General features: G+C 42.3%; 1 protein-coding gene across 1 annotated transcript; it reads left to right on the top strand.

Moving 5' to 3' along the window:
* Positions 1-815: 815 nt before the first annotated feature.
* On the top strand, positions 816-26,655 carry LOC112228890 (palmitoyltransferase ZDHHC20-B). Its single transcript, XM_024394631.2, has 12 exons — positions 816-1,103; positions 2,028-2,054; positions 2,579-2,673; positions 7,877-7,997; positions 15,354-15,423; positions 18,938-18,970; positions 19,243-19,363; positions 20,411-20,543; positions 24,459-24,585; positions 24,753-24,839; positions 24,924-25,015; positions 25,095-26,655. Exons 1-12 carry the CDS (start codon positions 986-988, stop codon positions 25,136-25,138), a joined length of 1,068 nt encoding a protein of 355 aa, XP_024250399.1. The 5' UTR covers positions 816-985; the 3' UTR covers positions 25,139-26,655.

Genomic DNA, 26,655 nt, shown 5'->3' with positions numbered 1-26,655 from the left:
GCTAACCATGTGTATGTGACAAATAAAATTGGATTTGATTTGATTTGATATCTTGTGTCTTATCACTTATCTCCACTTAAATATCCAGGCTGTATCACAACCGGCCATGGTTGGGAGTCCCACAGGGCGGTGCACAATAGGCCCAGCGTCATCCAGGTGTAGGCCGTCATTGTAAATAAGAATTTGTTCTTAACTGACTTGCCTAGATAAATAAAGGTTCAATAAAAATAAATAAATATGGCCTAGTTTGTCAACGAGGTCATAAAGTCTGGTTTTCATGTTGACACATGAAGTGAAGCATAATGGAAAATGCTATCCCTTCTGAAGTAGTCTAAATACTATGGTCAGGAGAAGCTAATTGAATTGGACTGTGGTGAGCTGGAACAAATGTTACATGGCGAGCAGAGATTGCAATACTGAGCTAAATTACTAGAATCACCCATCCCCACAATAAAAATAATACAAAATATAGATTTATCTTTAACTCTGCATTGTTAGAAAATGACTTTTAAATAAGCATTTCACTTTTAGTCCGCACCTGCTGTTTACGAAGCATATGACAAATACAATTTAATTTGATTCAGTAATTAAATAAGATTGTCGATTCATGTCGAGTCTCCAGTGGTTTACCAGTTCACGGTTCACAGCTGTATAAATCTGTGGTGGTTTCATCTGATGGAGAAGAGGCGCTCCTTACCAAACTGAAAAATAGGAGGTCAAATCATGACGTCAGTGATTTTCAGGTCGGAAAGCCGGAGCTGAAGAAAGAGGCCCGAGTTCCCAAATTGAAATTCCGAGTTGGATGACCGTTCAAATGTATTTTTTTCAGTCGGAGCTCGTTTTTTTCCGATGTCCCAGTTGTTTTAACGCACTGAAGTCGGAAGTATGAGATTTCCGAGTTCTCAGTTGTTTGAACGCGGCATTAGTCAATTGAAAAGTCTGAAGCTTTGACGTCACACCACAATTTTCCCCAGTCGGATTAAAGATGGCGCCGCGTCATGTTCTAAGGTGCTGTCAGCGGAGTTTATCTTGGATACCTGTTATTTTCATAAACCTTGTCGTTGGCTGGTCTTATTATGCATACGTCGTTGAACTCTGTATCTGTAAGTATTAACATTCTCGTTTTTTTTTTAAGGGTTACCGTGGTTTGTTTCCTCATTGAAACAAAGTTGCTTTACTGCTTGCTTGCCCAGCTGGAGGATGTGTATAGCCGGTAACGTTAGTTTACAGTAACTTGGTCGGATGAAATCAGGTTAATAATGTATGGATCATTGTCACCACCGTACAAGTGTGACAATGATCAAATACAATGTAACACTTTCTTCTTGAGTGAATCCATAGAAATAGAATGAGTGAAACACTCGCTACTTTTTGTGGGTAGCCAATCATGCCCATAGATTGACGCCACTGTTGCTAGATGGAAATGGACAGACAAATTGACGCACTCGAATTGACTGGAAACTATATCCTCGTCCCATATTGGAATAGAGGGGATGTTGGAATAATTTTGTCCCATCTCATATTTTATTTAATCAGATCTACTGAAAATGCTAGACTGGAAATTGTTGTTCTCTGACCTTATTTCTTATTTAGAAATTGTTTAGCTTCGGTTGCATTTTGGCTATGCAATTCTGCCTTCGATTCTGTGCCAAGCATCTTTCAGAGCCATTTAATATGAGGCTACTTTGGCCTCAAGTTGACTTATTCCAATACAACTGACCTGCTGTCTCTTCGTGAACCACACTGTTTCCACTCACTGTGTCTAACCTGGTTAGCCTGTTTCTGTGGGCTGTTGCTGATGGTACAATGACATGCTGTAGTCAGGGGCATCCCTTCAGCAGGGCAAACAAAGCGTTCTGTGAAGGGTGGGTCTCCTGCTGGTAGTACCAGGCTGCTGCTGGGGGTTGAGAGAAAGGGGAAGTAGATGTGAGCCTAGTACTGTAACTCAGCAAAAGCATACATCGGAGGCCTTCTCTAAACTCCTCTCCTCTCTGTCTGTCTCTTTACCCCCACCTTGTCTCTTTCAGTAACAATCCCAAATAATGCAGAAAAAAGTAAGTAACATTCTGAAACATCTGGTGCATTTAAGACTGACTGTCTTGGGCCCACACATGATTGCACCACCTTGAACCCACACAAACTCTACTCTGTCTACGTGACACTGATGTACGCTGGAACTTGTGATTTAGACATGGTAAACTAAATACTTGTTTTGCATGGGATGAAAAGTTGTCATTTAGGGTTAAAGGGATATTTGGGGATTTTAGCAATGAGCCCCTTTATCTACTTCGCCAGAGTCGGATGAACTTGTGGATACCATTTTTTTTATGTCTCTGTGTCCAGTATGAAGGAAGTTACCCATTGACCTCCAGTCATTGCGCAAGTTATCAACTTCCTTCAAATTGCAGTCGGAGAAATGGAAATGGAATCCAGGAGTTCATCTGACTCTGGGGAAGTAGATAAAGGGCCTCGTTGCCAAAATCCAGATGTATCTCTTGACCTCATGGATATAATTGTATTATATTTGATCTCTGGTATGAGGTATGAATGTTTTCTCTTGCTTCTTTCTCTCCAACAGTATCATACCTAGTTGTCTTTCACCTGTTCTTCATTATGTTCATCTGGTCCTACTGGAAGACTATCTGCAGCAGGCCCGCCAACCCCTCTAAAGAGGTATACGGAGAGTGTGTGTGTCTGTCTTTGTCAGTAGTACTCACTCTACCGCCTGTGATATGCTACATCACAATGCCACGTGGCCAGGGCAGTAGGCACGGCGGTTCCTAAAGCGCTCTGTAATTTCACCGTACAGTATATGTTAACATAGGACAGTGTGTGTGTGTGGTAGGATTGGGCGATACCCTGGTATAAACAGTATATTTTGAAATGCCAATGATATGATTTTCAATAAAATAATCATATTTGGGGCATCCCTGCCTCGTTCTATATATATCTATACGTTCTGTATAACTATAAAACCATCTAAGTGTATAATAAATTATATCCAGCTCAGGGCTCCAGCTAGGCATTTTGTTTGCTAACTAATGTCAAGATCCCGCTTTGTGGGTACAGCAGAGACATTCAATCCCCTCCTGGATCAACATCCCTGTTGCCTAAATTGTTTAGTGTATAAAAAAATACTACATATACACTACCAGTCAAAAGTTTGGACACACCTACTCATTCAAGGGTTTTACTTTATTTTTACTATTTTCTACATTGTAGAATAATAGTGACATCAAAACTATGAAATTACACATATGGGATCATGCAGTAACCAAAACCGTGTTAAACAACTCAAAATATATTTTAGATTCTTCAAAGTAGCCACCCTTTGTCTTGACAGCTTTGCACACACTTAGCATCTCAACCAGCTTCATGAGGAATGCTTTTCCAACTGTCTTGAATGAGTTCCCACATATGCTGAGCACTTGTTGGCTGCTTTTCCTTCAGTTTGCGGTCCAACTCATCCCAAACCATCACAATTGGGTTGAGGTCGGGTGATTTTTGGAGGCTGCCATCTGATGCAGCACTCCATCACTCTTCTTGGTCAAATAGCCCTTACACAGCCAGGAGGTGTGTTGGGTCATTGTCCTGTTGAAAAACAAATGATAGTTCCACTAAGCGCAAACCAGATGGGATGGCTTATCACTGTAGACTGCTGTGGTAGCCATGAATTCTAAATAAATCCGTGTCACCAGCAAAGCACCATCACACTTCCTCCTCCATGCTTGACGGTGGGAACCACAAATGCGGAGATCATCCGTTCACCTACTCTGCGTCTCACAAAGACACGGCGGTTGGAACCAAAAATCTCATTTGGATTCATCAGACCAAAGGACAGATTTCCACCGGTCTAATGTCCATTGCTCATGTTTCTTATTGGTGTCCTTTAGTAGTGGTTTCTTTGCCGCATGAAGGCCTGATTCACACAGTCTCCTCTGAACAGTTGATGTTGAGATGTGTCTGTTACTTGACCTCTGAAGCATTTATTTTTGGCTGCAATTTCTGAGGCTGGTAACTAATGAACATATCCTTTGCAGCAGAGGTAACTCTGGGACTTCCTGTCCTGTGGCGGTCCTCATGAGAGCCGGTTTCATCATAGTGCTTGATGGTTTTTACGACTGCACTTGAAGAAACTTGACATTTTCCACATTGACTGACCTTCTTGTCTTAAAGTAATGGACTGTTACTTCTATTTGCTTATTTGAGCTGTTCTTGCCATAATATGGACTTATTTGGTAAAAGACCATCTTCTGTATACTTTGTATACCTCCCCAATACCTTGTCACAACGCAACTGATTGGCTCAAATGCATTAAGGAAAGAAATTCCACAGATTCAATTAACTAGGCACACCTGTTAATTGAAATGCATTCCAGGTGACTACCTCATGAAGCTGGTTGAGAGAATGCCAAGAGTGTGCCAAGCTGTCAAAGCAAAGGGTGGCTAGTTTGAATAATATACAAATCACAATATATTTTTGATTTTAGAACACTTTTTTTTGTTGGTTACTACATGATTCCATGTGTTATTTCATAGTTGTGATGTCTTCACTGTTATTCTACAATGTAGACAATAGTAACAATTTAAAAAAACCCTGGATTGAGTAAATGAGTCCAGGGTTTTGGTGTGTATTTATTTATATAGATGAGTAAACTTTAAGAACAGATTTCCAAGAGAGACTGACTACATGATAGCTATGATCCCATATTGATGTCACTTTTTAAATCCACTTCAATCAGTGTAGATAAAGGGGAGGAGACAGGTTAAAGAAGGATTTTTTAAGCCTTGAGACATTTGATACATGGACTGTGTATGTGTGCCATTCAGAGGGTGAATGGGCAAGACAAAAGATTAAGTGCTTTTGAAGGAGGTGCCAGGCGGACCAGTATGTGTGAAGAACTGCATTGCTGCTATGGTTAGACTCTCTACAGTTTCCCTTGTGTATCAAAAATCGTCAACATGGGTCAAGCATAAATCAACAAAGCTTTTAACACCTTGTAGAGTCCATGTCCCAATGAATTGATGTTGTTTTGAGGGCAAAATGGGAGGGTGCACCTTAATATTAGGAAGGTGTTCCTAATGTTTGATATACAGTGGGGCAAAAAAGTATTTAATCAGCCACCAATTGTGCAAGTTCTCCCACTTTTAAAAAGATGAGACGCCTGTAGTTTTCATCATAGGTACACTTCAACTATGACAGACAAAATTAGAAGAAAAATCCAGAAAATCACATTGCAAATAAATTCATTAAAAATCCTACAATTATGGTGGAAAAACTTTTGTTATTGACCAAATACTTAATCTCAATACTTTGTTATATACCCTTTGTTGGCAATGACAGAGGTCAAATGTTTTCTGTAAGTCTTCACAAGGTTTTCACACACTGTTGCTGGTATTTTGGCCCATACCTCCATTCAGATCTCCTCTAGAGCAGTGATGTTTTGGGGCTGTTGCTGGGCAACATGGACTTTCAACTCCCTCCAAAGATTTTCTATGGGGTTGAGATCTGGAGACTGGCTAGGCCACTCCAGAACCTTGAAATGCTTCTTACGAAGCCACTCCTTCGTTGCCCGGGCGGTGTGTTTGGGATCATTGTCATGCTGAAAGACCCAGCCACGTTTCATCTTCAATGCCCTTGCTGATGGAAGGAGGTTTTCACTCAAAATCTCACGATACATGGCCCCATTCATTCTTTCCTTTACACGGATCAGTCGTCCTGGTCCCTTTGCAGAAAAACAGCCCCAAAGCATGATGTTTCCACCCCCATGCTTCACAGTAGGTATGGTGTTCTTTGGATGCAACTCGGCATTCTTTGTCCTCCAAACACGACGAGTTGAGTTTTTACCAAAAAGTTATATTTTGGTTTCATCTGACATTCTCCCAATCTTCTTCTGGATCATCCAAATGCTCTCTTGCAAACTTCAGACGGGCCTGGACATGTACTGGCTTAAGCAGGGGGACACGTTTGGCACTGCAGGATTTGAGTCCCTAGCGGTGTAGTGTGTTACTGATGGTAGGCTTTGTTACTTTGGTCCCAGCTCTTTGCAGGTCATTCACTAGGTCCCCACCGTGTGGTTCTGGGATTTTTGCTCACCGTTCTTGTGATCATTTTGACCCCACGGGGTGAGATCTTGCGTGGAGCCCCAGATCGAGGGAGATTATCAGTGGTCTTGTATGTCTTCAATTTCCTAATAATTGCTCCCACAGTTGATTTCTTCAAACCAAGCTGCTTACCTATTGCAGATTCAGTCTTCCCAGCCTGGTGCAGGTCTACAATTTTTGTTTCTGGTGTTCTTTGACAGCTCTTTTGTCTTGGCCATAGTGGAGTTTGGAGTATGACTGTTTGAGGTTGTGGACAGGTGCCTTTTATACTGATAAGTTCAAACAGGTGCCATTAATACAGGTAACGAGTGGAGGACAGAGGAGCCTCTTAAAGAAGAAGTTCCAGGTCTGTGAGAGCCAGAAATTTTGCTAGTTTGTAGGTGACCAAATACTTATTTTCCACCATAATTTGCAAATAAATTCATTAAGAATCCTACAATGTGATTTTCTGGATTTTTTTTCCCCCTCATTTTGTCTGTCATAGTTGAAGTGTACCTATGATGATAATTACAGGCCTCATCTTTTTAAGTGGGAGAACTTGCACAATTGGCTGACTAAATACTTTTTTGCCCCACTGTATATGTGTGTGTGTGGACACTCCTTCAAATGAGTGGATTCTGTTATTTCAGCCACACCTGTTGCTGACAAGTGTCCACATACTTTAGGTAACGTGCATCTCTGACTCTCAGATAGAGCTTGGGTGGTATACCATGGTATTTGGAAAAAAGCCATGGGATGGTTTTTCAATACTGTCAACTATTTCTGTGAAGTTTTTCCAATAAATGTGAATATTTGTAGCTACATTAAGTTAACAGCTGCCGTCAACTTGTGTAATAAGTTAAGAGATGACACGGATTGCATTTTTCATTTCACCTGTCACATTATTACATTATGAAGCTTACCGTAGTTCTCCAGAACAGTCACGTTGTTCTTTGAAAATGGAGAAGGCGAGATGGTGAGTTTATAGCGTTCTATCGCTGAGTCTCTGAGGAGCCCATGAGGTGACGAAGTTCGAAGTTACTTGTAATGCAATCCACTACTAAATATTTGCCATCTTATGGCTTTCTGGCAGAGGTCTAGAAGAGTTCTGTACAGCTGACATTTTTTTTTTTCACTGCTTCCCACACTTTTTTTTCTTTCTCTGTTCTTCTCTCATCTGCTCCATGTACACATTCTGTTCTTCCTTCAGAAAAGCATGCATTTAACATTTATTTACACCATTTCTCTTGTTCATTTTCACTTGTAAATGTCCACACTCACACACAATGACATTCGGTAGCTGCTAGCTATGCTTGTATAACTTTGAGCTGGATTTGCCGATCTTTGCAATTAGTTTTGTTTTTGCTCGTTAGGTAAATGCTAACTGTGCTTTGATTTTGCTCATATTTTGTCAGCATCATGGTAGAGGCCCCATGGACTGCCCCCTTGTGTGCTATGTTGGTAATGCATTAAATCCCATAATGAGAAGACAGTGTGACGCTATGAAAATCTGGATACTGCCCAAGCCTTATACTGTATTTTTATTATTGTATTTATATTTTTAAATAGCACCCCTTGTTTGCACATTCGGTAATACTGTATGGTATAGAAACGGTATGAATCTGGATACTGCCTAACCCTAGTGTATGGTTATGAAGGGGATTTGCCCTCAATCTCAAGTAACTTTTTCCCACATTTTAAACTGTTCCCTAATTTCTAGATACATGACTACCGGTAATAACTAGACTATGTTATTGCGTACTTTGAGAAACTCCTTTCTGTTCTCCCATCAGTTTTGTCTGCCCAACGTGGAGAAAGAGCAGTATGAGAAGGAGGAACATCCAGACACTCAGCAGGAGATCCTGAAGAAGGTGGTGGTAGGATTGCCTGTCTATACACGCACTGGGACAGGAGGTGAGAATGTTACTGCCACCCAACTCCCCATGTCTACATCCAACATGGTTGCCAATTAGAATTTGTGCTATTTTATGTATTTGGGATATACAGTAAGGTCCCAAATTATTGGCATCCTTGATAAAGATATGAAAAAAAGACTAATACAAATACTGAGCTACATTGTATGATCCACAAGGATCATAATTAATACATATACTAATACAATTGCTCAGATTTAGTTTACAAGTTATACAAAAACATCCCAAAGCTAGGTGTCAATTATTGGCACCCCTGGTTTCAATACTCAGGCACCCTCTTCGAGCATAACGGCACTGAGCCTTTTCCTCAAATGTTTTGAGATTGGAGAACACATTGGGAGGGATCTCAGACCATTCCTCCATACAGAATCTGTCCAGATCCTTTATCCTTCTGTCTGCGCTTATGGACTGCCCTCTTCATATCAAACCACAGGTTTTCAATGGGGTTCATGCTGACCACGACTCCATTTTGTTGATCCCTGCCTACAGACAGAAACTAAAACAAGAGGCTCCCACGCTGAGGTCTGTCCAACGCTGGTCGGACCAATCTGATTCCACACTCCAAGACTCCAAGGAGATGTTTCGTATTGCGTCAGACAACAACATTGACGAATACGCTGATTCGGTGTGCGAGTTCATTAGAACGTGCGTTGAAGATGTCATTCCCATAGCAACGATTAAAACATTCCCTAACCAGAAACCGTGGATTGATGGCAGCATTCGCGTGAAACTGAAAGTGCGAACCACTGCTTTTAATCAGGGCAAGGTGTCTGGTAACATGACCGAATACAAACAGTGCAGCTATTCCCTCCGCAAGGCTATCAAACAAGCTAAGCGTCAGTACAGAGACAAAGTAGAATCTCAATTCAACGGCTCAGACACGAGGTATGTTGCAGGGTCTACAGTCAATCACGGACTACAGGAAGAAATCCAGCCCAGTCACGGACCAGGATGTCTTGCTCCCAGGCAGACTAAATAACTTTTTTGCCCGCTTTGAGGACAATACAGTGCCACTGACACGGCCTGCAACGAAAACATGCGGTCTCTCCTTCACTGCAGCCGAGGTGAGTAAGACATTTAAACGTGTTAACCCTCGCAAGGCTGCAGGCCCAGACTGCATCCCCAGCCGCGCCCTCAGAGCATGCGCAGACCAGCTGGCCTGTGTGTTTACGGACATATTCAATCAATCCCTATACCAGTCTGCTGTTCCCACATGCTTCAAGAGGGCCACCATTGTTGCTGTTCCCAAGAAAGCAAATTTAACTGAGCTAAACGACTACCGCCCCGTAGCACTCACTTCCGTCATCATGAAGTGCTTTGAGAGACTAGTCAAGGACCATATCACCTCCACCCTACCTGACACCCTAGACCCACTCCAATTTGCTTACCGCCCAAATAGGTCCACAGACGATGCAATCTCAACCATACTGCACACTGCCCTAACCCCTTCCGGCGCCGACAGAGATGGCCGCCTCGCTTCGCGTTCCTAGGAAACTATGCAGTTTTTTGTTTTTTTACGTGTTATTTCTTACACTAGTACCCCAGGTCATCTTAGGTTTCTTTACATACAGCCGAGAAGAACTACTGAATATAAGATCAGTGTCAACTCACCATCAGTACGACCAAGAATATGTTTTTCGCGATGCGGATCCTGTGTTCTGCCTTACAACCAGTGTAACCGAGTGGATCACATGCAGCGACCAAAAAAAAAAAAAAAACGACTCAGAAAAAGAGGGAAACGAAGCGGTCTTCTGGTCAGACTCCGGAGACGGGCACATCGTGCACCACTCCCTAGCATTCTTCTTGCCAATGTCCAGTCTCTTGACAACAAGGTTGATGAAATCCGAGCAAGGGTAGCATTCCAGAGGGACATCAGAGACTGTAACGTTCTTTGCTTCACGGAAACATGGCTAACTGGAGAGACGCAATCCGAAGCGGTGCAGCCAGCGGGTTTCTCCACGCATCACGCCGACAGAAGCAAACATCTTTCTGGTAAGGAGACGGGCGGGGGCGTATGTCTTATGGCCAACGTGACATGGTGTGATGAAAGAAACATACAGGAACTCAAATCCTTCTGTTCACCTGATTTAGAATTCCTCACAATCAAATGTAGACCGCATTATCTACCAAGAGAATTCTCTTCGATTATAATCACAGCCGTATATATCCCCCCCCAAGCAGACACATCGATGGCTCTGAACGAACTTTATTTAACTCTCTGCAAACTGGAAACGATTTATCCGGAGGCTGCATTCATTGTAGCTGGGGATTTTAACAAGGCTAATCTGAAAACAAGACTCCCTAAATTTTATCAGCATATCGATTGAGCAACCAGGGGTGGAAAGACCCTGGATCATTGTTACTCTAACTTCCGCGACGCATATAAGGCCCTGCCCCGCCCCCCTTTCGGAAAAGCTGACCACGACTCCATTTTGTTGATCCCTGCCTACAGACAGAAACTAAAACAAGAAGCTCCCACGCTGAGGTCTGTCCAACGCTGGTCTGACCAAGCTGACTCCACACTCCAAGACTGCTTCCATCATGTGGACTGGGAGATGTTTCGTATTGCGTCAGACAACAACATTGACGAATACGCTGATACGGTGTGCGAGTTCATTAGAACGTGCGTTGAAGATGTCGTTCCCATAGCAACGATTAAAACATTCCCTAACCAGAAACCGTGGATTGATGGCAGCATTCGTGTGAAACTGAAGGCACGAACCACTGCTTTTAATCAGGGCAAGGTGTCTGGTAACATGACTGAATACAAACAGTGCAGCTATTCCCTCCGCAAGGCTATCAAACAAGCTAAGCGCCAGTACAGAGACAAAGTAGAATCTCAATTCAACGGCTCAGACACAAGAGGTATGTGGCAGGGTCTACAGTCAATCACTGACTACAGGAAGAAACCCAGCCCAGTCACGGACCAGGATGTCTTGCTCCCAGGCAGACTAAATAACTTTTTGCCCGCTTTGAGGACAATACAGTGCCACTGACACGGCCTGCAACGGAAACATGCGGTCTCTCCTTCACTGCAGCCGAAGTGAGTAAGACATTTAAACGTGTTAACCCTCGCAAGGCTGCAGGCCCAGACGGCATCCCCAGCCGCGCCCTCAGAGCATGCGCAGACCAGCTGGCCGGTGTGTTTACGGACATATTCAATCAATCCCTATACCAGTCTGCTGTTCCCACATGCTTCAAGAGGGCCACCATTGTTCCTGTTCCCAAGAAAGCTAAGGTAACTGAGCTAAACGACTACCGCCCGTAGCACTCACATCCGTCATCATGAAGTGCTTTGAGAGACTAGTCAAGGACCATATCACCTCCAACCTACCTGACACCCTTGACCCACTCCAATTTGCTTACCGCCCAAATAGGTCCACAGACGATGCAATCTCAACCACACTGCACACTGCCCTAACCCATCTGGACAAGAGGAATACCTATGTGAGAATGCTGTTTATCGACTACAGCTCGGCATTCAACACCATAGTACCCTCCAAGCTCGTCATCAAGCTCGAGACCCTGGGTCTCGACCCCGCCCTGTGCAACTGGGTACTGGACTTCCTGACGGGCCGCCCCCAGGTGGTGAGGGTAGGCAACATCTCCTCCCCGCTGATCCTCAACACTGGGGACTCACAAGGGTGCATTCTGAGCCCTCTCCTGTACTCCCTGTTCACCCACGACTGCGTGGCCACGCACGCCTCCAACTCAATCATCAAGTTTGCGGACGACACAACAGTGGTAGGCTTGATTACCAACAACGACGAGACGGCCTACAGGGAGGAGGTGAGGGCCCTCGGAGTGTGGTGTCAGGAAAATAACCTCACACTCAACGTCAACAAAACTAAGGAGATGATTGTGGACTTCAGGAAACAGCAGAGGGAACACCCCCTATCCACATCGATGGAACAGTAGTGGAGAGGGTAGCAAGTTTTAAGTTCCTCGGCATACACATCATAGACAAACTGAATTGGTCCACTCACACAGACAGCATCGTGAAGAAGGCGCAGCAGCGCCTCTTCAACCTCAGGAGGCTGAAGAAATTCGGCTTGTCACCAAAAGCACTCACAAACTTCTACAGATGCACAATCGAGAGCATCCTGGCGGGCTGTATCACCGCCTGGTACGGCAACTGCTCCGCCCTCAACCGTAAGGCTCTCCAGAGGGTAGTGAGGTCTGCACAACGCATCACCGGGGGCAAACTACCTGCCCTCCAGGACACCTACACCACCCGATGTTACAGGAAGGCCATAAAGATCATCAAGGACATCAACCACCCGAGCCACTGCCTGTTTACCCCGCTATCATCCAGAAGGCGAGGTCAGTACAGGTGCATCAAAGCTGGGACCGAGAGACTGAAAAACAGCTTCTATCTCAAGGCCATCAGACTGTTAAACAGCCACCACTAACATTGAGTGGCTGCTGCCAACACACTGACACTGACACTGACTCAACTCCAGCCACTTTAATAATAGGAATTGATGGGAAATGATGTAAATATATCACTAGCTACTTTAAACAATGCTACCCTATATAATGTTACTTACCCTACATTATTCATCTCATATGCATATGTATATACTGTACTCTATCATCGACTGCATCCTTATGTAATACATGTATCACTAGCCACTTTAACTATGCCACTTTGTTTACATACTCATCTCATATGTATATACTGTACTCGATACCATCTACTGTATCTTGCCTATGCTGCTCTGTACCATCACTCATTCATATATCCTTATGTACATATTCTTTATCCCCTTACACTGTGTATAAGACAGTAGTTTTTTTGGAATTGTTAGCTAGATTACTTGTTGGTTATTACTGCATTGTCGGAACTAGAAGCACAAGCATTTCGCTACACTCGCATTAACATCTGCTAACCATGTGTATGTGACAAATAAAATTTGATTTGATGTCCAGAGACAGAGATGGCCACTGAAAAATGTTGTTTTTGTGGTCAATAAACAATTTCTTTGGCTTTTAATTACTTCTTGGGGTTATTGTCTTGCTGAAAGGGCCCAAGTTTCAGCTTCTTGGCAGAGGCAACCAGGTTTTTGGCTAAGATGTCCTCCAGTGTAGCGCAGCAGTCTAAAGCACTGCATCTCAATGCTTGAGGTGTCACAACACAGACCCTGGTTCAAATCCGGGGTGTATCACAACCAGCCATGATTGGAGTCCCATAGGGCGGCGCACAATTGGCCCAGTGTCGTTCGGGTTTGGCCGGTGTAGGCCGTCATTGTAAATAAGAATTTGTCCTTAACTGACTTGACTAGTTACATGAAATAAATTACTTCACCTCCAGGTGTTAATTTGTTTGCTCTCAATAAAGGCTTTTTTCTGGAAAAACTTCCAAAGAGCCTGTTGGCGTGTAATTGGAGACTTAGTGACCTGAAAATGCAACAAAGTTCTGTAATTGTCCACCTTTGGCCCTTGGTTTTGTCTTTGCCTCCCAAACCATCTTCCTCACTGTGCGTAGGGACAACATACACTTGTGTCCAATACCAGGCAAGTTTACCATTGTTCCAGTGGTTTTAACTTATGGCTGCAGAGGCTGTATTGAGTAGCTTGAAGGGTGCCCAGAGTAAACTGTCTGCTCCTCAGTCCCAGTTGCTAATATATGCATATTATTAGTAGTATTGGATAGAAAACAGTCTGAAGTTTCTAAAACAGTTTGAATGATGTCTGTGACAGAACTCATATGGCAGGCAAAAACCTGAGAAGAAATGTAAACGGGAAGTGGGAAATCCGAGGGTGGTCGATTTTCAAACCAGCCCCTATTGAATACACAGTGGGATAGTGGTTATGTTGCACTTCCTAAGGCTTCCACTAATGTCAACCGTCTTTAGAAACTTGTTTGAGGATTCTACTGTGAAGTGGGACCGAAATGAGAGTGGAATGAGTCAGGTCTTGCCAGCAGTCACGCGCTGGTCACGCGCATTTCACATGAGGTAGATGTGTTCCTTTGCTTTTCTGAAGACAAAGGAATTCTCCAGTTGGAATATTATTGAAAAATGTATGTTAACACCCTTAAGATTGATTCCATACATCGTTTGACATGTTTCTACGGACAGTAACTGAACTTTTTTTACATTTTGTCTGCAACTAGGAACGCACTTAATGAGTTTGGATGTGTTTACCAAACGTGCTAACAAAAGTAGCTCTTTGGACATAAATGATGGACATTATCGAACAAATCAAACATTTAATGTGGAACTAGGATTCCTGGGAGTGCATTCTGATGATCATCAAAGGTAAGTGAATATTGATGTTATTTCTGATTTCTGTTGACTCAAACATGGCGGATATCTCTCTGTTTTCTGAGTGCCGTTCTCAGATTATTGCATGGTTTGCTTTTTCCGTAAAACCTTTTTGAAATTTGACACAGCGGTTGCATTAAGGAGAAGTGTATCTATATTTCCATGTCTAACAACTGTATTTTCATCTACATTTTATAATGAGTATTTCTGTAAATTGATGTGGCTCTCTGCAAAATCGCCGGATGTTTTTGGAACTACTGAACACAACGCGCCAATGTATACTGAGATTTTTTGATATAAATATGCACTTTATCGAACAAAACACTGTCCTATGAGTGTCATCTGATGAAGATCATCAAAGGTTAGTGATTCATTATCTCTTTGTGCTTTTTGTGACTCCTCTCTTTGGCTGAAAAAATGGCTGTGTTTTTCTGTGGCTTGGCTCTGACCGAACATAATCGTTTGTGGTGCTTTCGCTGTAAAGCCTATTTGAAATCGGACAAGAAGATTACCTTTTTAAAATGGTATAAGATACATGTATGTTTTGAGGAATTTTAAATTGAGATTTCTGTTTGAATTTGGCGCTCTGCACTTTCACTGGCTTTCATATCAATTCCGTTAAACGGGATTGCAGCCCTAAGAAGTTTTAAACTTCCTAATAGTGTTAATTTTTTTTTTTTTTTTAACAAGGTCAACAATCATTTGTCTCTTTGTTTGGGAGTGCTTTGCCTTTTCCCATGGGGATGGATGACAAAAGGATTTTACATGCATGTACCTCCTTTTTTTTTATACCCCGGTGGAACAGGAAGCCATGGAAGGCCACTAAAGTTATTTAAGCTGAGAGAGAAAAAAGTAGAATGTTAATGCAGATAAATTGTTTGTTTTTATAAGAATCTTTAGGAGTGCCAATAATTTAGACCCCTATAATTGAGACGAATGACTTGTTAAACACAATTGCTCAGTGAAATAGATTCTATTAGTATAAAATAATATTTCCATATTGACTGTAGTTGAAACACAAGCTTTAGATTTAATGATGATTGATCAGGTGTACGTGTTCTCCACAGCCGTCCGGTACTGTGACCGCTGTCTGGTGATCAAACCCGACCGCTGCCACCACTGCTCCACCTGTGACATGTGAGTTCAGTTCAATTACTGTGGGGTTCAGATGAGATGCACCATGGGGTTGTCGTATCTTTTTGGGTGCTTCAACTCAAGTAATATACTCTAGGGTGTTCACCCATAAGGACTAATTCATTCAAGGTTTATACAAATGTCCGCTCAGAGAATTGTCAGAAAAACACGTGTCCAAACCTCCATGTCTTTACTATATGTGACCCGTTTTTCAGGAAAAAGTATGGTTGAGAAGTTTGACAATTTACTCTGAGAATGTAGCATGTTTGGAGTGAATGGAATGCCATCACAGGCATGATCAAAAAGTGGCCACTGCTCAATAGAACTCTGTGGCGCTAACTAGTGGCTGCAGGTTCTTGAGTGGAAACTTTTATTTATATATACAGTGTGGAGAAAAAGCATTTGATACACTGCCGATTTTGCAGGTTTTCCTACTTACAAAGCATGTAGAGGTCTGTAATTTTTATCATAGATACACTTCAACTGTGAGAGACAGCATCTAAAACAAAAATCCATAAAATCACGTATGGTTTTTAAGTAATTAAACATTTTCTTGTGATAGAAGTATTTGATCACCTACCAAGAAGAATCCCTCCTGTTCTCCACTCATTACCTGTATTAACTGCACCTGTCCACACAATCAAACAGACTCCAACCTCTCCACAATGGCCAAGACCAGAGAGCTGTGTAAGGACATCATGGATAAAATTGTAGACCTGCAGAAGGCTGAGATGGGCTACAGGACAATAGGCAAGCAGCTTGGTGAGAAGGCAACAGCTGTTGGCTCAATTATTAGAAAATGGAAGTTCAAAATGACAGTCAATCATCCTTGGTCTGGGGCTCCATGCAAGATCTCACCTCGTGGGGCATCAATGATCACGAGGAAGGTGAGGGATCAGCCCAGAACTACACGGCAGGACCTGGTCAATGACCTGAAGAGAGCTGGGACCACAGTCTCAAAGAAAACCATTAGTAACACACTACGCCGTCATGGATTAAAATCCTGCAGCGCACGCAAGGTCCCCCTGCTCAAGCCAGCGCATTTCCAGGCCCGTCTGAAGTTTGCCAATGACCATCTGGATGATCCAGAGGAGGAATGGGAGAAGGTCATGTGGTCTGATGAGACAAAAATAGAGCTTTTTGGTCTAAACTCCACTTGCCATGTTTGGAAGAAGATGAAGGATGAGTACAACCCCAAGAACACCATTCCAACCGTGAAGCATGAAGGTGGAAACATTCTTTGGATGCTTTTCTGCAAAGGGGACAGGACGACTGCACCGTATTGAGGGGAGGATGGATGGGGCCATGTATCGCGAGATCTTGGCCAACCACCTCCTTCCCTTAGTAAGAGCATTGAAGATGGGTCGTGGCTGGGTCTTCCAGCATGACAACGACTCGAAACACACAGCCAGGGCAACTAAGGAGTGGCTCCGTAAGAAGCATCTCAAGGTGCTGGAGTGGCCTAGCCAGTCTCCAGACCTGAACCCAATAGAAAATCTTTGGAGGGAGCTGAAAGTCCGTATTGCCTAGCGACAGCCCTGAAGGATCTGGAGAAGGTCTGTATGGAGGAATGGGCCAAAATCCCTGCAGCAGTGTGTGCAAACCTGGTCAAGAACTACAGGAAACGTATGATCTCTGTAATTGCAAACACAGGTTTCTGTCCCAAAATATTAAGTTCTGCTTTTCTGATGTATCAAATACTTATGTCATGCAATAAAATGCAAATTAATTACTAAAAAATCATACAATGTGATTTTCTGGATTTTTGTTTTAGATTCCATCTCACAGTTGAAGTGTACCTATGATAAAAATGACAGACCGCTACATGCTTTGTAAGTAGGAAACACTGCTGATTTTGCAGGTTCTCTTCAAAGTTCTCCTAATCTCAGCTTCCATCAATCGGATTCCAAACTCTCCACCATGGCCAAGTCCAAAGAGATCGCCATGGATGTCAGGAACAAGATTGTAGACCTACACAAGGCTGGAATGGGCTATTAGACCATCGCCAAGCAGCTTGGTGAGAAGGTGACAACAGTTGGTGCAATTACTCGCAAATGGAGCCTGGGAGCCAGGGGCTCCATGCAAGATCTCACCTCATTGATTTGCAATGATCATGAGAACGGTGAGGAATCAGCCAGAACTACACGGGAGGTTTCTTGTCAATCATCTCAAGGCAGCTGGGACCACAGTCACCAAGAAAACAATTGGTAACACCCTACGCCGTGAAGGACTGAAATCCTGCAGCGCCCACAAGGTCCCCCTTCTCAAGAAAGTCTGTCTGAAGTTTGCCAATGAACATCTGAATGATTCAGAGGACAACTGGGTGAAAGTGTTGTGGTCAGATGAGACTAAAATGGAGCTATTTGGCATCAACTCAACTTGCCGTGTTTGGAGGAGGAGGAATGCTGCCTATGACCCCAAGAACACCATCCCTGCCGTCAAACATGGAGGTGGAAACATTATGCTTTGGGGGTGTTTTCTGCTAAGGGGACAGGACAACTTCACAGCATCAAAGGGACGATGGACGGGGCCATCTACCGTCAAATCTTGGGTGAGAACCTCCTTCCCTCAGCCAGGGCGTTGAAAATGAGTCGTAGATGGGTATTCCAGCTTGACAATGACCCAAGGCAACAAAGGAGTGGCTCAAGAAGAAGCACATTAAGGTCCTGGAGTGGCCTAGCCAGTCTCCAGACATTAATCCCATAGAAAATCTGTGGAAGGAGCTGAAGGTTCGAGTTGCCAAACGTCAGCCTCAACCTTAGTGACTTGGAGAAGATCTGTAAAGAGGAGTGGGACAAAATCCCTCCTGAGATGTGTGCAAACCTGGTGGCCAATTACAAGAAACGTCTGACCTCTGATTGCCAATAAGGGTTTTGCCACCAAGTACTGTCATGTTTTGCAGCGGGGTCAAATACTTATTACCCTCATTAAAATGCAAATCAATTTATAACATTTTTGAAGTGTTTTTCAGGATTTTTTTGTTATTCTGTCTCTCACTGTTCAAATAAAACTACCATTAAAATACATACAAAATCAGCAGGGGATCAAATACTTTTTTTTCCTCACTGTACATAAGATGATTATTTGTAATGAAATCCGCTGTATATTAAACTTAAATAGAGATGAAATGTATATTTATTTACAAAGTTAAGAGACTGAATTTCAATATCCACCCTCCACGAAAACGATCTGTTCCTATTTTCTTTTTGTATTTCGGAGTCCTTCCCTTTAAATTGCCATAGAAACGCCCCTCAACATAAATTGATTGCCATTATAGGCTATGAAATCCAAAGATCTGGAGGTGAAAATGACAGTTGGTCTCCGGTTGCTTTACTGTTGGCATGACACAGGACTGATGGTAGCGCTAACCTATCAAGTTGATTTCAATTGGTCCAACCAGAATGTACCGCCTCACAATGCCAAATATGGAAGACGGTACAACCAAGAGTGGCGCAGTCAACTAGCAACGTCCTATATACTTTGTTTTTCATGCTGTCATACTCCCCCTCTCTTTCAGGTGTGTACTGAAGATGGACCATCACTGTCCATGGTATGTAACAGTCCATTCATGACGTATAGATGCTTAGCAAAGTACACTCATGACCATACCGCTCAGACATATGCCTGCCCTCATTTGAAGTCTATTGTTAAAACTGACTTGATAGTGATTTGGATCAGTGTAGAGTTTCATCCTGTCCATTCTACTGCATGAGCATATTATATCTGTCTGGTATAGTGATGTGGAAAGGATTACTCTGCTCTCAGAAAGAGACAGAGCAGCACAAGCCACGTTGACTTTTGTTTTCTCTGTTTCTCTCTCAGGGTGAATAACTGTGTTGGATTTTCAAACTACAAGTTCTTTGTCTTGTTTCTGGCCTACTCCATGCTGTATTGTGCATTCATCGCCGCTACCGTCCTGCAGTATTTCATCAAATTCTGGACAGTAAGTAATACTGTAGCTGCCTGTCCTTTCTTCCTTAACTAGCTAGAACTTAGTTGAGTGGTAACCAATGAAAGCAGTAAGATCCCTGATAGCATGTTCCAATTAGCCAATACCCCAAATCGTCTACATATAAACCACCTCAAACTTGAACAGTCTGCATGTCAGGAGAAATTTGTGTGAATCTGGTTTATATTTAGCTGTGTGATTTGCAGTAGGGTATAGTGTGGAAGGGGGGGGGGTGGAACATGTGCAATTGTGCTAACATTCTGGAGGACATTGAGCAGGTGCCGATAGTTTTGTAATACTGTTCTTCTCTTCTTTTTTTTTTTGTCTCTAAGATTGTAACTTTCTTAATTTCTGCACTAATCGTCTGCCTGCCTCTAATACTTTGCCTAAAGCTTTGCCGATGGAGATCTGTTGGGGATTGTCCTCAGGTAAAATGCGAGATTGTCACCATCTGATCATTGTGGTTAGTCAAAAAAAAAGGTTGCACTTCTTAGAGTAGCCTATTGTCACTAAGGAAAGGTCAAGAAGCTCAACCCATAATGGCATTCACAAGGCTTCTGTCTCTCAGAAGTACCAATTGCTGTTGAACGATTCTCTTCAGTATGTGTCAAACACTGTTGTCTTGCAACAAGCCGTTGTCTTGCAACATAAGCCGTTGTCTGTTCCCGTTGTCTGTAAAACTAGGCCTCTGTCCTTGCTTGTGTTCTATGCTGCCTTGCTTGTGACAATGAATGTCCACTGTCATCTTGGCCAAACTGAGGGCGAGTGTGGAGTCGGACAGGGTTGGTTGGTTTAGCATGTCGTATTTTGCCTAACAACCAAAAGGCCTGTACTGTATGTAGTACCTTTCTGGAGCCATTCACTTGAACGGTCATGTAGGCTAAGCGTCTGCTACTCCAGAATGAGGTCTTCATAGGTCGTTTTACAACTGACTGATGTGTCATATCCTGTGCGTCTGTGCAGAAGGTGAACGTTACTACTGTATGTGGTGGATGAAGAGTATGACGTCACTAACAGCTCTTCTCTCTCTCTTCCCTCAAGAATCAACTGCCTGACACTCACGCCAAATTCCACGTGTTGTTTCTGTTTTTTGTGGCGGCCATGTTCTTCATCAGCATCCTGTCGCTTTTCAGCTACCATCTCTGGCTTGTGGGAAAGAACAGGACCACCATAGGTAGCTGCCATGCCTCACCACACTCGACACAGTAACTCATCCACTATTGTCTTGATTGATTGTTGACACCTTTTTTATTGTTGGTTATAATTAGTGATTCAGAACCTATTCCCTGAATATGTTTGGTCAAATAACTTGAGCATAGATTAGGAACTTTTTTTCTTATTTGGCACACAGAAACTCGATGGCATGGGTAACTTGGTCCAAAAGAATGGCACCAATTGGCCTATTTCTGGTGCTGTTATAAGCAGTCTCACTTAAACCCTCATAGCCTTCGCCCTGTTTGACTTAGACTTCAAACCAATTGTATGTAAACTCAGCAAAAAGAAACTGCCAACTGTTTATTTTCAGCAAACTTAACATGTGTAAATATTTGTATGAACATAAGATTCAACAACTGAGACATAAACTGAACAAGTTCCACAGACATGGAATAATGTGTCCCTGAACAAAGCGGGGTCAAAGCGGGGTCAAAATCAAAAGTAAGTCTGTATCTGGCGTGGCCACCAGCTGCATTAAGTACTGCAGTGCAGCAGCTCCTCATGGACTGCACCAGATTTGCCAGATCCTGCTGTGAGATGTTACCCCACTCTTCCACCAAGGCACCTGCAAGTTCCCGGACATTTCTGGGGCGACTGGCCCTAGCCCTCACCCTCCGATCCAACAGGTCCCAGATGTGCACAATGGGATTGAGGTCCGAGCTCTTTGCTGGCCATGACAGAACACTGACATTCCTGTCCTGCAGGAAATCATGCACAGAATGAGCAGTATGGCTGGTGGCATTGTCATGCTGGAGGGTCATGTCAGGATGAGCCTGCAGGAAGGGTACCACATGAGGGAGGAGGATGTCTAGTGTGGACAGTCTGTTCACTGATGGAGGGATAGTGCGTTCCTGGTGTAACTCGGGCAGTTGTTGCCATCCTGTACCTGTCCCGCAGGTGTGATGTTCAGATGTACCGATCCTGTGCATTAATCCGATCAGTCCTGTCTCCCTGTAGCGCTGTCTTAGGCGTCTCACACCACATCTGCAGTCTTCATGCCTAAGGCACGTTCACGCAGATGAGCAGGGACCCTGGGCATCTTTTGGTGTTTTTCAGTGTCTGTAGAAAGGCCTCTTTAGTGTTCTAAGTTTTCATAACTGTGACCTTAATTGCCTACTGTCTGTTAGCGTCCTAACGACCATTCCACAGGTGCATGTTCATTAATGGTTTATGGTTCATTGCACAAGCATGGAAAACAGTGTTTAAACTCTTTACAATGAAGAGTTGTGAAGTTATTTGGAATTTTACGAATCATCTTTGAAAGACCGTGTCCTGAAAAATGGACAATTTATTTTATTTTTTGCTGAGTTTAGGTGTCTTTCCTCACTGCTCAAGGACCCATAAGGTCCATCAGGATATCATTTGAGAAACTTTGGGGGCAAAACTTCTCATGAACCATAAGTCCATGTGTTATGTAGGTTCATGGTACATATCTTTTCTCCAACTAAGTTATTAAGAGATGGCTGAGGTTTTTTTTTATAAATTAGGACATCGGATTTCACATGTCCAATTAAATCCAGGCCATTATGGCCTATCAACTTTTTAGGGTCATCAAAGACATTACCATGGTGAAACAGGTTTGGCATTGATATCTTAAAAATAAGGAGACTGTAATAATAATCATACACAATCTTCTCATGGACTAAATGTCTGATGCCTTCCAAAGGTGATCTTTGGAGTCAACACTGGTCCATAAAGAGTTTGAGAAAACAGCATTTATGGATTCAAAGATGACCACATTATACCAGTAGATGCATATTAGCACATACGCTAAACATACTTAACAAATCTTCTTCTCATGAAACCATAGGACCAAAATACATGACAAAACTTAGTTTGAGAGAAAAAACTAAGGGATTAGTCAAAAGATGGTTGAGTTATTGAAAAAAAAACATCTGATTTACATGTGTCCATTTAAATCAACTTGAGACTTGTTATCACTATCCTGGACGTCCCTAAGATGAACCACACTGAATGTGGTATTGATATCTATAAAAACCATTTAACAATACATTCCTTGCATATGTAACACTAATGCTCAATTTGCAATCATCTTCTCCTCATGAACCATACGTCAGATTCACTCCACATTTTGTAATTAGACTATCTCTCTGGGATAGGCGTCCCGTCAGACGGGACACCTGTTGACAACTTCCTGTGAAATTGGAGGGCGGGCAATTAAAAAAATAATCATACAAATTATGGATATTAAACATTTTGGTACATACAAGTATCTTGTTAATCTAACTGCATTGTCCGATTTACAATAGGCTTTACAGCGAAAGCATAACATGCAATTGTTTGAGGACGGCGCCCCACATCAACATTTTTCAACCAGCACAGGCTTCATAAAATCATAAATAGAATTTAAATAATCACTTACTTTTTGAAAATCTTCCTCTGCAATCCAAAGGGTCCCAGCTACAACATGCATGGTCGTTTTGTTAGAAAATCCTTCTTTATATCCCAAGTCTGTTTAGTTGGCGCCATCGATTTGAGTAATCCACTCGTTCAATATGCAGACAAAGGAATCCAAAAAGCTACCGCTAAACTTTGGTAAAACAAGTCAAACTACTTTTCTAATTAATCCTTAGGTATCCTAAAATGTAATTAAACTATACATTTAATACGGAAAGAAGTATGTTCAATAGAAAAGTAAAATTAGCAGCCATGCATCTTCATCTCGCATGCACAGACTGTTTTCCAGCTATGACTCAGTGCCAAAACTCAATTCTTCCTTGTTTGGGGAGAAACAAGCCTAAAATCTCGAACAAAGACTGACATCTAGTGGAAGCCATAGGAATTGCAAACTGGGAGCTGGATTTGACATACGTTCTAATGGAAGAGCATGGGATCTCAAACAATCAGATTTTATTTATTTTTTTAATTTAGATTTTCTCCTACCATTTATAAATTGTGTTATAGTCTCATGCATTATTTTAACATTTCTACAAACTTCAAAGTGTTTCCTATCCAATGCTACCAATTTATATGCTTATCCTGTCATCTGGGCCTGAGTAACTGGCAGTTTACTTTGGGGCATGTCAGTCAAAGGAAGTGGAGAAGAGGCCTAGCCTGAAGTTAGACTCATGACATCAGTCTTTCATTTCATGGAGAGATTGTTTTTTTGCTGCATTAAAATATGGCCACACTGTACCTAATAGATGCACATTAGTGCTAAATAAATATATATATTTTATCTTCTCATGAACCATGAAGTCAGAAGTCAGATTGACAACAGGTTTGGTATATAGACCCAATAAAATAGCCCGTAATGTATTTGACAATGTCTGGTTGCTGAATTCTTAGATGGCCACATTACACCACTAGATGGCACCATGTCTCACCAGGGCAATAAGAAATTAACTGATGGGGCCATGAATTTTGGTATGCTTCTTTACATTTGAGCAGACTCTTATCCACAGCAACTTACAGGAGCAATTAGGGTTTTAGGGCTCATGGTAACTGCTGGGGCAGAATGAAGTGGAATGGTATCAAATGCATGGTTTCAATGCGTTTGCCATTCCGTTCGCTCCGTTCCCAGCCATTATTATAAGTCATCTCAACACGCTAAACGCTGAAAATATTTCAAGTCATCAACCATACGTCAAATTGACCACAGAATTGGTATATAAACTCAATACATTAAGTAATGACTTTAAGAATGATTACCCACTGCATTCAAAGATACAGCACTAGACTTAACTTCACTTATGTCATCCTTGTGGTATTGAGCGATAAACATTCATGTTTTTGCTGATTGTACTTAAATGAAGAGTTGCTACTTTGTTATCCAACTTATCTCGTCTCCTTTCTGTCATCCTGTGAACCCTGTTCATTGCTGCTTGCAACTAATATTTTGTATTTATTTCAGAGGCTTTCAGGGCTCCTGTCTTCAGAAATGGCCCAGACAAGAATGGCTTCTCTCTGGGATTCAGTAGGAACATGGCTGAGGTCTTTGGAGACCAGAAGAAGTACTGGATGTTTCCCATCTACACCAGGTGAAAACACGAAGTCACCTATCCATCTATTCTGTTGGAGCTTTAGAATAGTTTTGCATCTTAGTCAGTACTGCCTTTTTAGTCAATAAAAACCTAGTTTGAGTTTCACTGTAGGTATTTAAATGCCTAATGTCCCCCCCCTTTGTGCTCTCCTTTCTCTCTGTCAGTAACGGTGATGGTAACAGTTTTGTCACCCGGTTGGTGAACTTAGATCCTGAGCAGATAGCTGTGGGCCTCCAGATCAACGGCAAAAGGTTATTCATGATTTCTTTCATTCCTGATTCAGTAAATGATCTCGCCTCATTCATGAAGTTTAAACCGGACTTGTCCTGAAACAGCTCTGTAGATTGTCCTGCAAGCCCCAAGCATGTCCTTGGCGACACCGTCAACCACATTGAGGACCATCAGGATGGCAGCTTCGACAAAACTGGTATGTAGATCCCTGTGATGTCATGTAGCCCTGTGTCTGTGAGCTGCCTGAACCTTGACCTCTCACCCTTGTGTTTCAGATGTAGCCGAGACGGTCACAGTCACCATAGAGAGCGAGTCATAGACAGGTAAGCCTATGGATGACTCCCGCTGAAGTGTGCGCGTTTCCTACAGAGCTTAGAGAGGAAACTGATGACCACCCATGATCTTTGATTACCGAGTTGGCTCAAATCTGCCAAGAGACAACTGAGCCATCAACTGTGATGCCTTACAACCAGCAGAATCTGTCTAAACAAAAAACACCCCTTATCACCTGCAGCACCCCTACTACCATGGACAAATGTCAAGTAACAGCTCTTGTATGGACATATTTTCTATTGCCATTCTTACATCCGCCAAACAGCATTCCTGGTATGATGGACACAACCTGGACTGTCATGGACGCTACATCTTACATCAGCCGTCTAAGTCCTTACCAAGCACATACACTCTGACACTTCATCTTTGTTTTTAACCAAAGCTTTTTTTTTGTAACTATGATTAATCTCTGGGACTACTCTGTTATTCAAGCCAAAAAAAGTAGACTCTTTGCACTAGCTTAGATTATTTCAGGAAAAGTACAGGAAAATAATTGCTTTACACTTATACACCTCAGTCAAATTAGTATTCACTTTCTTTATTGGTAAATGTTTACTGTTTCTTTCCCCAGAAACTCAGTTACTGGCTTTGATTGGGTTAAGCCCAGGGAATACAATGTTCAGGGCCTCAAGACGCAACGTCTCAGTTGACTGTAGTGTGTGTACTGTATGTACTTTACATTTGAACCCTGTGGAGGGCGCTAAGCATATCCATTTCAACAGGCCATACAGTCTTACAGTAGGTTTGCATGAAAAAAGGCTTTGTAGGACCCTATGCCAAATCCTTTCCTGCTCAACATTGTAATTTAAAGCTAGAACACTTAGTTTTTGGGATTATAAATTAATGATCTCATTGATTCTTGAATATAACCTATAAATGACTCGTGAGCTTAGTTCAACTGTCATACATACCCCTACAGATTTATTTTTTACTATGTTTGTAAACAACAAATGTAAATGCACTATGGCTTCAGAAAATGGTTAACTATCCTTTTTATATTTTTGACGATAATTCCTTGCATCCATAGCTCTGTCTATGAATTTGAGTGGTTACATTTCTCCAGGCCCATCCCTCAGCTTTTTACCAAAACTGAGGCGGGGTAACACTTTGTCATTGTTTCAACTGCTGATTCTAGCTTTTAAATGTGCCTGCAGTTAAGTTGTTCAGATTTATTATTATTTTTTCTGTTGTATGGAAGGACAAAGGTTAAGTACAGTGCCATAGTAAATGGTTCACCTTAGCATGGTGTAATTACTTTAAAATTTCTGTTTGCAATTTTAAACAGTTGATTTTTGCTAATACACATTTGAAGTGTCACACACATGACCCTAATGACGCAGGGCCAAATCCTAACTCTAGATGCATGTTTTGCAAAATTGTGATCTACAGTACCGGTCAAAAGTTTGGACACACCTACTCATTCCAGGGTTTTTCTTTATTTTTACTATTCTCTACATTGTAGCACAACAGTGAAGACATCAAACCTATAAAATAACACATGGA

This window comes from Oncorhynchus tshawytscha, linkage group LG30, assembly GCF_018296145.1.
Source record: "Oncorhynchus tshawytscha isolate Ot180627B linkage group LG30, Otsh_v2.0, whole genome shotgun sequence".
In the NCBI taxonomy this organism is placed as follows: domain Eukaryota; kingdom Metazoa; phylum Chordata; class Actinopteri; order Salmoniformes; family Salmonidae; genus Oncorhynchus; species Oncorhynchus tshawytscha.
This window is presented reverse-complemented; position numbering and strand designations above follow the sequence as displayed.